Raw genomic sequence first — 13,872 nt, forward strand, 5'->3', positions numbered from 1 at the left:
ATGCCTGTGATCACAGCACCTTTGAGCTGGAGGCAGGAAGATCTGGAGTTCAAAGTCACACACAACAAGCCTGAGGTCAGGGTTTTGATTGTTTGTTTTTAAGTCAAAATAAACAACAAAAGAGAAAACAAGAAGCCAGAGAGAGCATTTGCATTTACTACACAAAATCGACCTAAGCTTAATTCTTGGATTCTGCTATGGAAGGAAACTGACTCCCGGAAATTGTCCTCTGACCTCTCCTTATATGTAGCATGCTATGGTATTCACACATGCGCACACACACACACCACAACAACATCGTTGAAAAAATTTAAAACCCCAAATTGAAGCCAGAAGAAGAATCATTGAAAATTCAAAACCAGCTAAGATCACAGAGAATTCCAGGCCAGCCAGGAGTGCATAGCAAGACCATGTCTCAAACATACAAAACCAAAATCCTATAAAAATAAAAAATAAAAATAAAAAAAAATCTTGGAGTTTAGCAGAGCAGCCTTGGGAGTGGGTCAGAGGCAGAAAATGGACACTGTACCCAAATCAAGGCAAGGAAGCCCCTTTCCAAATGGGTCGTGGTTTAGGCTGGTTCCTCCTCTAAGTAGCTGAGGCTCAAGCTTGTTGGCCTCACTCCTACATTCTTGGAGATGTCTGTCACTTGCTTAACTGTCACATCATTGGTAGGACCTGAGGAGGCTCTGCCCTCACACCTGCCCCAGGCAGCATCCTCAGCCGAAGGCCAGAGCTCAAACAACAGAATGAAAAGCTGGAAGGCAAGCCACTCACCCTGCCATCCCAGCGTAGGAGGAGTCCCTGAACTCAGGGCCTAACTGGGAGGGTTCAAGAAGATATAGTGCTCCGATGCTGCAATTTCTAGGCCAGGTGCTAAATGTAATGTCCCCTCTTCTCCATGATAGTCCTCGAGTATACAGCCTTTGCCAGACATCGGCAGCCACCGTGTTCCTGTGAGGCTGGGATTTTATCCCTGCTTCCCCACAAACAAGAGGGGTCTTGGTGACAGTAAACTAGGTGCCCTGGCCCACAGTAAAGCTGGGACTTGAGCCCCAAGCTCTGATTCTGCCTCTACCCCATGTGAGGTCTGAGGCAAGCAGGCTGGGTGACTCGTCCTGACCACTTATAGGTACACCATGACCGGCTTAATGACTTGCTTCTCAGCCCCGCTCCCTAATTGTACCCATCTTTAGTAGCTCAGTTCTTATCTTCTTTCTCTCTCTCTCTCTCTCTCTCTCTCTCTCTCTCTCTCTCTCTCTCTCTCTCTCTCTCTCTCTCTGTTTCTCTCTTGTTACTGAGTACTGAACCTGGGGCCAACCTTTCAACACCAAGACATACCTCTAATCTATGCACGTTTGAAAGCTCATAAAATTATCACCTATTCCATTAACCATTACTATTCATTGATTTTAAGGATTTGTTTATCTGTGTGTGAGAGAGTATCTGCCTGCATCTGTGTGTGCCACATGCAATTCTGGTGCCTGAAGAGGTCAGGAGAGAGAACCCAGGAACTAGAGTTACAGATGTGTGTGAGCCACCACGTGAGTGTCAGGGGTCAAACCTGGCTCCTTGGCCAGAGCAGCAAATGTTCTTAACTGCTGAGTCATCTCTGTAGCCCTGCTTAACTGATTGTCTGTCTGTCTGTCTGTCTGTCTGAGAGAGAGAGACAGGATTTCTCTGTGTGACCCTGGCTATCCCAGAGCTCACTCTATAGACCAGGCTGGCCTCAAACTCCCAGAGATCCTCCTGCCTCTGCCTCCCAAGTGCTGGGACTAAAGGTGTGCGCCACCACCACCCAGCTTCTGTCTTAACATTTTATTTTGGATGAGTCCCTTGAATTTACTATTTTACCAAAAACAACCTTGAACTTTAAAAAAAAAGATATTGCATTTTAAATATTTAATTCTTGCTATATGTGATCGGGGCCATGCTTGTCAAAGGACAACCTGTGGGAGTCAGTTCTCTCCTTCCACTGTGCGAGTCTCAGGGATTGAACTCAGGTCGTCAAGCTTGACAGTTAGGGTCTTTACCCACTGAGTCATCTCACAGACCCATAACCTTGAACTTCTGATCCTCCTGCCCCCACCACTCTTTTTCCTGCCGGGTCACAGGTGTGTGCCACCAAGTCTGTCTTGACCACTGCGAAGGGCCAGTTCTGCAGTGCCTCGCCCACTCACACTGTAGCATAACCATCCCCACCATCCGGTTCTGGAATTCCCCATCTTTCAAAGCTCTTTATTAAGACTTGACATTTTATTTACCTTCCAGACAGAACAGAAAGAGCCTGGGTGGGGAGGAGCCTGCCTCCCATGTTACTGATGGATATAATTTTACTTCCTCATAGCTGTGTGGGTTCTGCTGACTCATACTTTGACGTGGTTCTTCCTCAAAGGAATTTGGTCATTCTTATAATTTTCAGGAAAGCTTGGTCTTGGTGGTTTATGCCTTAACCCCAGCACTTCAGGCAGAGGCAGGCCTGTGCGTTCAAGGCTAGCCTGATCTACAGAGCAAGTTCCAGGACAGCCAAGGCTACAGAGTAAGACCCCTGTCAAAAAGCAAACAAACAAAAAACAAAAAACAAACAAATAAACAAAAAAAAACCCACCAAGGCCCTTTGCCTAGCCCTCATTGTAACTTCAGTTTTCAAATGTTCAAAATGAAGCATATGCTTTCCTCCTCTTAAACTAGTTCTCCTGCTACAACAAATATAAAACAAAATTGAAACATTGTACCCATGAGAAAGACAAGTCCCTGTTTCTTTGTGGAGATCTCAGCAGTTCTCATCGTTCTCTCTTCCTTTATGGCCTCCTCTAGGGACTTCTGAGGAGAAGGGTCATAGAGCAATTGTCTTCCTTCCTTCCTCCCTTCCCCTCTTTTTTTTCTTCATTTCTTTTGTCCTCAAACTTGTTAAGTATTTAAAGGTAACCTTGAACTTCTGATCCTTCCTCCCCTCCTGAAGACAGAATTTCGGTAATGCACCACCATGCCTGTTTATGTAGGGTTTGAACCCCGATTTTCATGTCTGTTAGACAAGCACTCTATCATTCTACATCTGAGCTGTAGTCCTAGCCCTTATTTTGCTTTTACTCTTTTTTTAATTTATCTTTGTGTGTGTGAGTGCACATGTGTGAGTGCATGCGTACATATGTACGTGTGTAAGTATGCATGTGTGTACACACGTGTATGGTGTGTGTGTGTGTGTGTATGTGTGTTTGTGTATGTATGTGTGGAGGTCTCAGAACTCAAGCTTGCAGGAGCTGGCTCTCTCCTTCCTCATGGGCTCAGGGTACCAAGCTCAGGTTGTCAGTTTTGGTAGCAAATGCTGTTGAGCCAGGTAATTTCCAGGCTAGGCGGTAGGAGGCACAATTGTAGTCCCCAGACCTGGGGGAGACAACTTACATCACTGACCACCAGATGGCTTCCTGAGTGCTGGCTGGCCCACCTGTCCTAAATTCACAGTGACAGCCTGGGCGGCTTTCACTCACATGCAGTCTCTCCATACTCAGGAACGTACTGTGTCCACTCTGGGCCGCTTTTATTTCATGTATAAACAAATATCCAAAATCCTTACCAGGACGCTTACCGGGGCTAGCTCTGTGTTAAAAGTGCCTGCTATCCTTTAACTCCAGGGTTGTGAGGGAAATGGAGACAGGAGGAGGATTAGGGTTTGCTGTTGCCTGCCTATCAGAAAAACAGGAATCCAAGTTCAGTGAGAGACCCTGCTTCAAAGGAGTGAGGTAGAGTGATAGCAGGAGACACCCAAAGTTTTTTCTGGCTTCTGCACACACACACACACACACACACACACACACACACACTGTACATACAAACTGCACACACACACTACATACACATACACTGCATACACATAACACACTGTACACATGGACACACAAAGCACACACACATACATGGATACAAACATACACTGTACATATAAACTGCATAGACACACATGCACACAAAATAACCATACACATAAACTGCATGCACAGGCATGTATACACACACATACATTGTATAGATACATATTGACACAGACATACACTGTACACATAAATTGCATGCACAGGCATGTACACACACATTGTACACACACATGGACACAAACACATACTGTACACATAAACTGCATATATACACACACATGGACACATACAAACACACACTATACACACAAATTGCATACACATACTACATACACATAGTTATACCCACACAAATACAAACTGTACACATAAACTGCATGTATACACATGTACACACACACTACATATACACATAGACACAAACATACATTGTACATGTAAGCTACACACAGCACACACACACATACACATACACAGCATACACACACATGGACACAAACACATACTATACGCATAAACTTCACACACACATATACACATCCTGTACACATAAACTGCACACACACACACACACTGCATTGTAATATACATACAGAAATGTCTGTAGCAGGGTCTCCTGATGACCCTCCAGGCCCAGGAGAGCCAAGGAGACCCTTATTAAGTGTGCTGGCCTCAAGAAGTTTCCCAATGAGACCGTGGAGTGGGACAGGACTCAGCCTGAACACAGCTGAAGCAGAGGTTCCCAGGCAGCCTGCTGGTCACGTGGGTCCAGCCTAGTGGTGATAGCTCACGGACCGTCTTCTTCTGCCTTCCTCTCCACAGCCAACCAAGTTCATGGTGGGCACTGAACAAGGCATTGTCATCTCCTGCAACCGCAAGGCCAAGACGCCAGCGGAGAAGATCGTTTGCACCTTTTCTGGCCACCACGGCCCTATCTATGCCCTCCAGAGAAACCCCTTCTACCCAAAGAACTTTCTGACTGTTGGCGACTGGGCTGCCCGCATCTGGTCTGAGGAGAGTCGGGAGTCATCTATCATGTGGACCCGGTAAGGGGAAGGTGGCAGAAGACCAGAGGGTACACAGGGGCCCACCCCAGAGATTTGGTGTAGCAGGAGCCTAACAAGGCGTGGTAGCTCATACCTGTAATCCCAGCATTCTGGAGGCTGAGGCAGGAGGATTGCAAGTTTGAAGCATCCTGAGCTACATGGAAAGACCTTGCCTTGCCGCTGGGCAGAAGTGGTACATGCTTTTAATCCTAGCAGATTTTTAAGGGGCAGAGGCAGGCAGATCTCAGAGTTCAAGGCCAGCCAGCTCTACAGATGGAGTTCCACGATGACCAGGGCCATACAGAGAAACCTTATCTCAGAAAGGAAGAACAAGGAAAGACCTTGTCTCAGGACACACACACACACACACACACACACACACACACACACACACACACACACATTCTAGGGCAGCCAGAGCTACACAGTGGGGCCCTCTCTTTAAAAAGTATAAGCATGGGGGGTTGGGGATTTAGCTCAGTGGTAGAGCGTTTGCCTAGCAAGCGCAAGGCCCTGGGTTCGGTCCCCAGCTCTGAAAAAAAGAAAAAAGAAAAAAAAAGTATAAACATAAAATCCCCAGGTTTTTTTTCTTTCTATTATGGCCCAGCTGTTCACAAACTTAGTAGCAAAGGAGTCCTGAAATGTTAGTCCAGCTTCAGCTGGACTTCTATGAAAGAAAAGGAATAGGTTTGGGAGAGAGGGGGAGGGGAAGTGAGAGGGGGAGATGGGGAGATGGGGAGAGGGAGAGGGGAGGAAAGGGGAGAGGGGAGGAGAGGGGAGAGGGGAGGAGAGGGGAGAGGGGAGAGGGGAGAGAGGGAGAGAGGGAGAGGGGAGAGAGGTTTAAAGATATTTCACATACTTTTGACCAACCTTGATGGATGAATCTTCCCCTCCCCCAGACAAGGTTTCTCTTTGTAGCCCTGGCTCTCCTCAAACTCAATCTGTAGACCAGGCTGGCCTCAAACTCTCAGCAATCCGATTGCCGCTGCCTCCCATGTGCGGCGATTAGAAGCAGGCATGCCCTGTCCGGTGAGCTATGACTTTTTGTTTGGGCTGTAAGGTGCCTCAGAGGTGAAGGCACTTGCTGCCAGGTGAGACAATCTGACAATCTGTGTTTGATCCCCAGAACTCTCTTGGGAGAAGGAGAGAACTGACTCCTCCAAGTTGTCCTCTGACCTACACATGTATGTTGTGGCAAGCATGCACACACACACACACACACACACACACACACACACACACACGTGTTTTAAAAATTATTAAACAAAGTTGTCCACCAAACAAATCTTTGGAAATCCAAATGAAGGCCAGAAAAAAAATATAGCAAACCTCCATCCCAGAAAAAAAAATGAATTTCTGGGCAAGACCTTCCTGGGACCCACAGTGTATCCCAGTTCCATCAGATCTGACACTGTGGGAAATACCAGCCCATGGGAAGAGCCGCACCCCCAGATCCCTGTTAAGCTCAGCCTGGAAACCATAGGCAAGTGAGGCTAGAAATCAGACCCCAGAAAGCTTCCTACCCAGAAAGACTGAGACCCCAAACCCCTAGGAAAGCCTCAGTGAGAGGAGCTGTGGGCCCTCAAGCTCCACCCCTCCACCACAGGATCCCTGATTCACCACACTGGCTCCTATAGGTACCACATGGCTTACCTCTCTGATGGAGCCTGGAGTCCCGTGAGACCAGCGGTTTTCTTCACCACCAAGATGGATGGGACCCTGGACATCTGGGACTTGGTGTTCAAGCAGTGTGACCCTGCCCTCAGCCTGAAGGTCACATGGTGCCCCCCCCGCCCCCGACCGCCCTGTACACCCTGGCCCTTGTGATCTAGGGTCCTTCCTGGATGGACCCAGGTGTGTGTGTGTGTGTGTGTGTGTGTGTGTGTGTGTGTGTGTGTGTGTGTGAGAGAGAGAGAGAGAGAGAGAGAGAGAGAGAGAGAGAGAGAGAGAGAGAGAGATAATATATGCACCTGAATAGTCTGGGTTTCTGGCCAGCTGTGTTCTTGGGAGCATGGGTTTCTGCAAAAGCGAGGGATCCGGGGACTGGCAGCTGTGACGGTGTGCAAGAATCAATCACCTTAGGGAATGTCAACAGAAGGAAAGAGCTGGAGGTGCCAGGCAGTGGTTAGAATCCTGGCTTAGCTTTCAAGTCTGAGCTCCATACCCGGCACCACAAGAAACAGGTTTATCAGTTGGTAGGACACTTGCCTAGCACGCATGAGGCCCTGGGTCCTATCACCACAATGGTATACAGCAGGCGTGGCACTGCAACAGCAGGATCAGAAGTTCAAGGTCACCCCTGCGTAAGCAGTAAGTTCAAGACCTGGGCTTGAACCTAGGCTACATGAGACCCAGACCCAAACAACAGCCATGAAACGGGACAGAATTTAAGAGAAGTAAACATTCTCTCCCCCCTCCAACTGTAAATCTCTCAGATCCCTATATTCCGGTTCTCTGCGGCTACCTCATCAGCCGCTATGAGCAAACTGTAGCTGAGAACCGCTGACTGGGGACACGGGTGTGCAGGGAGTCAGAGACCCCTAAGGTGACTCGGCTAGACTAACACAGCGAGTGAACTTCATCCACTGTGGAAGGGTGTGTCACCGGGGTGTTCCAACAGGGCCAAGATTTTTGTGACTTCAATCTTCTTCCCCAATCTACCTGGTTCTGCTGACTCCAACAGGTATGTGACGACCCACTCTTCTGCCTCCGAGTTCAGGACACCGGGTGTCTCATCGCCTGCGGCTCTGAGCTCGGAACAACCACTCTGCTGGAGGTCTCCAGCAGTCTCTCTACTCTGCAGAGGAATGAGAGGAACATAGCTTCTTCCGTGAGTGTCTGGGCAACGCCTACTATGTACACGACCTGACCCGGCCTGTCACACAGAGACCGAGTTAGGGAAAATGGGCTGCCATTACCAGGGAGGGCAGCCTGGTGTCCCCAAGATGTCAGATCTTCCCTTGCTCACTTGCTTGCATCCAGTAGTGCTGGCATGGTCACTCGGCACGCCCAGACTGTAAATCACGCTGGTTTAATGGAATAAAAATTAGTTGGGGTTGGGGATTTAGCTCAGTGGTAGAGCGCTTGCCTAGGAAGCGCAAGGCCCTGGGTTTGGTCCCCAGCTCCGGAAAAAAAAAAAATTAGTGGGACTTCTTGGCAGCCTCTCAGTTGAAGACTTAGCAGATGTCTACAGAGAAAGCCACTACCCCTCTCCCCAACCTGGAGTACACTCCCCAGCAGTATGGCGGGGGGTGGGGGGGAGGCACTGGCATCAAAGTTGCTAGTCCTCAGGGTGGGATAACCTCTCAGCTGTGTCTGAGGCTGGGGCCTCACGACCAAGCTGAAGTCCAGGATCACCACATTGTCTTTTTATTTAATGATTTATTTATTTACAAACATGAGCACACTGTCACTATCTTCACACACACCAGAAGAGGGCATCAGATCCCATTACAGATGGTTGTGAGCCACCATGTGGTTGCTGGGAATTGAACTCCGGGCCTCTGGAAGAGCAATCAGTGCTCCTAATCGCTGAGCCATCTCTCCGGCCCCCTATCACCTTGTCTTAAATCCTAAGGGCATTCCTCACTGTAGCCTGTGTCTGGGGCTCCTGGGAACCGAGTAACTCAGTGGTCCTGCTCCAGGCTGGCCATGATTAATGCAAAGTCAGTGTTGACTTGGATTTCAGATTCGCAGACTTCGCCTCCAGTGTCCTGGGATTGTCGCCAATGTGTCACCACACCCAGTTTATACTTGGGGACCTCTGCTAGGCAGGCACCCCAACAACTGACCGAGATCCCTAACCCTGTGTGCAAGTGTGCATTTGTTCGTTCTGAGGCAGGATCTTACTTTTCAGTCTTGGTTTGTCCGATATAGAACAGACTGGCCTTGAACTCGGGGAGCCACAAGTCTCTGCCCCTTGAGTACTGGACCTAAAGGCCTATGCCACCATATCTGGCTTAGTTTTTGTCCTCCCCCCACCCCTGCCCCCATGCATAACAGTTTATTTCAATTAGGCTCAGTTGCATACAAATACATGAAATCAAATGGTTTTTTTTTTAAAGATTTATTTATTTATTATGTATAAGTACACTGTAGCTGTCAGACACACCAGAAGAGGACATCAGATCCTGGATGGTTGTGAGCCACCATGTGGTTGCTGGGAATTGAACTCAGGACCTCTGGAAGAGCAGTCAGCGCTCTTAACTGCTGAGCCATCTCTCCAGCCCCAAATTTTAAAATTTACATCATTGGAGATGAACTTTCAGAGATAAATTTACTTGATAAGGGGTTGGGGATTTAGCTCAGTGGTAGAGCGCTTGCCTAGCAAGCGCAAGGCCCTGGGTTTGGTCCCCAGCTCCGAAAAAAAGAAAAAAAAAGAAAAGAAAAAAATTTACTTGATGAATGTAAACACGTGTGTGTTGACTTCCGTTTCATTTCATAGACAATTGTTCAATACCCAATAAATCTCTCATCTCCGGCGTAGATTTTCCTAGACAGGTATTGCTAAGTAGCCCAGGCTGGCCTCAAACTCACAACAGTTCTCCTACTCAGCCTCCTAAGCACTGGGATCATAAGTGTGCACCACCATTTCTGGTTAAGCCTTCCTCTCTTGATATGACCCCCAGCAGACCTCGCCAGGGACAAATTTCCATAGAAGCCCAGACTATGCTGGGGTTTCTAGCTACACCTCACTTCCCTTCCCACCTTGTCCCTGTCCGCCCCAGATATTTGAACGTGAGACCCGGCGGGAAAAGATCCTAGAGGCCAGACACCGCGAGATGCGGCTGAAGGAGAAAGGCAAGGCAGAGGGCAGAGACGACGACCAGAAGGAGGAGGAGACAGCCCTGGACCTCGATGAGCTAGTCAACAAAGCCGAGGAGGAGTTCTTCGAAGTCATCTTCGCAGAGCTGAAGAGGAAGGAGGCAGAGGCCTTGAAGAAGAAACCGAAACCTGTAAGGACCTCGGCAGGGGCATGGTCAGATTGGGGACTGGGAGGGAGCCATGAGGTCTGAGTTCTGCCCAACTACTGACCTCCTGGGTAACCCTGAGCCAGTAGTTTTCTGGGATGGAACTTGACTGTCCACTGGTAAGAGGAAAGACTCACGCCTATCTCCTGAGGTAATTTGTCTCCCATGAGGCATCAGGGCCGAAGCTCCGCCCCTCCTGGTATGCTCCTCCCCACCATGCTAGGCTCATCTTGAATATGCATGGAGTCCCTGGAGTCAGGGCTCTGAGGTTACAGTGTGAGTGAGAGCCTTGAGGCCCATGGGAGGAAAGGATGGAGCCCAACCAGGTATCAGGAATGTGGCCTCTGCCCCTGGCCCCAGCTCACACACAAGCATTTTCTACCTGTGTTACCTGGCCTCTCGCTCTCCTTCTCAGTCCCTCAGCTGCCATCTGGAAAGTGAAGCACGCACTGTAAAGAAGGTGCCTGGTGGGTTGGGGATTTAGCTCAGTGGTAGAGCGCTTGCCTAGGAAGCGCAAGGCCCTGGGTTCGGTCCCCAGCTCCGAAAAAAAAAAAAAAGGAAAAAAAAAAAAAAAAAGAAGAAGGTGCCTGGTTACCTTCTGTGTGTGGACAGAGAGAAAGAGTATCTTCTCCATCTGCAACATTGTTCTTAAGTGCCTAGCTAGGCCCACAAAGGCCAGATGTCAGGAAACCGATGAAGCCAGGCTATAGAGCAAGACTGATTGTGTCAGAGGTCCAAGGCCAAAATGAACGTGTAGGGGCCCTTGTTTTAAAAGCATTTAGAGATGCTGGAGAGACGGCTCAGAGGTTAAGAGCACTGGCTCTTCTTCCAGTGGTTCCAAGTTCAATTCCTAGCAACCACATGGTGGCTCACAACCATCTGTAGTGAGACCTGGTGCCCTCTTCTGGCCTGTTGCCATACATGCAGAGTTAAACAAAAAAAAAAAATTTTTTTTTAAAAAGCATTTAGGGGAGGGGCTGGAGAGATAGTTCAGTGGTTAAGAACACTGATTGCTCTTCTAGAGGACCCCAGACAACTTCTATAACTCCACTCAAGGTCCAGGGGATCCAACACTATCTTCAGGCCTCTGTGAGCACCAGACATGCGTGTGGTATTCTGACATGCGTGCAGGCAAAATGCACATACATATTTAAATCAAACAAATAACAGTGCCAGCAAAATGGCTTAATACAGGGACCCATGTGGTGCAGGAAGGAGAGAATCAACTCCCACAAGTCATGTTCTGACCACCACTCAATGCTGTGACACACACACACACACACACACACACACACACACACACACACACTGAATAAAACATTAGAACTATTTAGAGGGGTCTGGGATAATATAATTCAGTCGGTGGGCTGCTTACCTACCATTCATAAAGCCTGGGTTTCATGTTCAATATCAAACCATAAACCAGGCGGGCTCATGCACACTTGTCACGGCAACATACCTAGATCCAGGCAGAAGGGGTGACGTATACATGAGGAGCTGTCAGATCCCCTAGAGGTGGAGTTAGTGGTGTTTATGAGGCCTCTAACACGGGTGGTAGGAACTGAATACACTTTCTACACAAGAAGAGTGAGCCGATTTAACCGCCATCTCTCCAGTCCCTCCCCACCCCCTTCTGCCTAGAGATCCTTACTCTGTGTCCCTTCTGTTGCTTGAGGACAGGGAGTGATCTTGTGATGTAATTTGTATTTGGGGAGCACTTGACAGAGCTATTTTTTTTTGCGAAGGAGGAAGGGTAACCCCCATTCATAGCACAGGCTGGACCTAGAGTTCTGACGTCCAGCCTGGATCCCCAGTCCCTTCCTGTCTGTCTGTCCTTCACTCCCAGCTCACCTATCTTTCAGAAGGCAAGGATTAAAGCGCCTTGCAGTTGATAGGCACGCTTGGCGTCCTCCGCCCGGAAGTCCTTCCCTTTCAAAGTCTTACCGGTCCACATGAAGCAGAACTGCAGAGACTGTTCAAGTTCACAGACTCAGCCCTTCTCCTGCCCACCTCACACCTCCTCCTCTCTTAGTCTTTGCAGTTAGCCTGAAATTCTGGGGGGAGGAGAAGGGGGGGAGGGTCAGAGAGCATCACTCCAAAGCCAGAAAGAGTAATCCATGCTATAGTAACCTGAGCACCATGTAGTGCCCAGGCAGGAAAGTCTAGAATTTGAGGCCAGCCTCTTGCTATGTTCCAAGAGTCAGTCTCATAAGAAGGAAAGAAAAGGAGGGGAGATGAGGACAGAGCAAGGAAAGAAGGAAGGAAGGAAGGAAGGAAGGAAGGAAGGAAGGAAGGAAGGAAGGTGGAAAGGCCGACCCAATGATGAAGGGGTCTCCCCCCCATCCTTTCGCCCTTCTCTCTAAGCCCCACCCCTCAAGCTGTCATTCAAGTGCCCCAGACAGAGCAGGCTCAAGGCCACCCACTTCAAAAATGGCAGAAGCCTGGCTATTAGATCCCCCAAATTCTTGTTGCCTTCCCCATCCCATGACTCTGGAAACCCAACAGGTCAGGCAGCTTGGAATGAACACTATAGGCTCGAAGCAGCTCCCCGCCATTGGCTTTGGCGAGGGGGTAGGGTCGGGGGGGTGGGGAAGAATACCTCTGGGAAATAGGGAGGGCCTCCCCTCATCAACATTTCTGTTTCTGTCTCAAAAGAAAAAAGCAAGTATAGAGGTGGAAGGCGAAGATGAGCTGGAAGATATTGCTGGAGAGGAGGAAGAATCCGGCATCATAATGGGTGAAGATACAGGTGAAGATGACATGGATGAAAAGAATGAGGGCGGGGCCCCCTAGGGCAGCCTCTGCCCACAACACTGCCCCTTCGCGCTCACGGCTGGCCTTCCATTTGATGCCGTCTCATCTGAAAAGCGCAAAGTTGAGTTTCCTTCTTCAGTTATCATTGGTGGGGGACAGATCAGGGACAAGTTACTGGGCCAAGCCCCATGTGCATGCTTCTCTAGTGTGGGAAAGGGTAGGACTTGTCTCTGTGCTAACTCCCCTGGCCTCTGCAACTCTGAGGCTAACTCAGACTCGGGGCACACACACAGCCTCAAGTCAGACATTAGATGGGTCCCTAGATTCTGCTTATCACGGGTTATCCAATTAGTAGTTACCAATGGCTTTCTCCAGAAGCTTCCAGAGCTCATCTGTGAGCTTGCCTTGGTGCCCAGGGGCCTCCGGAGCACCTGCACAGGGGCAAGTTTCTCTCTCTCTCTCTCTCTCTCTCTCTCTCTCTCTCTCTCTCTCTCTCTCTCTCTCTTCCCCTCTCACCTACTTGCAAATCAAAAGAGAACTAACTTTCATCTCCATCTATAATGCCTTCCCAAGCAACCTCCCAGGAGGCATCTTGACACGTGGTCGCACGGTAGGGGCGTTCCCAGGTGTGGAGAGTAGGGTGAACCTGATCCTCCCTGTACACACGTGGTTTTTCTGGCTATGTTTCTCATAACATTAAATCAGTGATAACAGCAGTGGGTACTTGCCTCCCATTGATCTCCTACGGTTTTCCCAAAGTTCCTGGAATGTTTGCACGTGAGCAGTCCTTCTTTTACTGACCAGGGCATGAAGGCTCTAGGAGAGTTACCTGATCACAGCTGGGGAGGCACGGGGCAGGGACAGGTGCTTCAGGCAGTTGACTGTGGGCCACGGACTATCAAGAGTCCTTTTTGGGTAGGCACTTGGGCTGGGCCCCATACATGGCTCCATGCAGTAGTAGTTAGGGTAGAGGGCACCTCAGAGACAACTTTGTACAACTACAAGTTCCGGAGTGTCATGGAGTCTGTGGCTGACAGTCAAGATTTAAAGTGACCGCTTCAAGAATATTATTGGCCAGGAATGGTGGCATTTCAATCTCACCATGGAGGATACAGAGGCAAGTGGATCTCTGTGAGTTCAAGGCCAGCCTTGTCTACAAAGTAAGTTCTAGGACAGCCAGGCACTGTGTACAGAGGGACCCTGTCTCAAAGGGAGGAAGAAGAAGTAGAG

The 13,872-nt window shown here is 49.0% G+C and overlaps 1 protein-coding gene across 1 annotated transcript in view; it reads left to right on the forward strand.

Annotated features, from left to right (window-relative positions):
* Positions 1–13,358, forward strand: part of Dnai2 (dynein, axonemal, intermediate chain 2) — a 33,653-nt gene extending 20,295 nt beyond the window's left edge. The window contains 5 exon segments of the mRNA NM_001007726.1: positions 4,695–4,918; positions 6,556–6,691; positions 7,602–7,748; positions 9,646–9,873; positions 12,544–13,358. Coding sequence (NP_001007727.1) covers positions 4,695–4,918; positions 6,556–6,691; positions 7,602–7,748; positions 9,646–9,873; positions 12,544–12,681 — 873 coding nt within the window. The 3' untranslated portion in view covers positions 12,682–13,358.
* The last annotated feature ends 514 nt before the right edge of the window (positions 13,359–13,872 follow it).

This window comes from Rattus norvegicus, chromosome 10 (assembly GCF_021556685.1).
Source record: "Rattus norvegicus strain SHRSP/BbbUtx chromosome 10, alternate assembly SHRSP_T2T, whole genome shotgun sequence".
NCBI classification, from domain to species: Eukaryota; Metazoa; Chordata; class Mammalia; order Rodentia; family Muridae; genus Rattus; species Rattus norvegicus.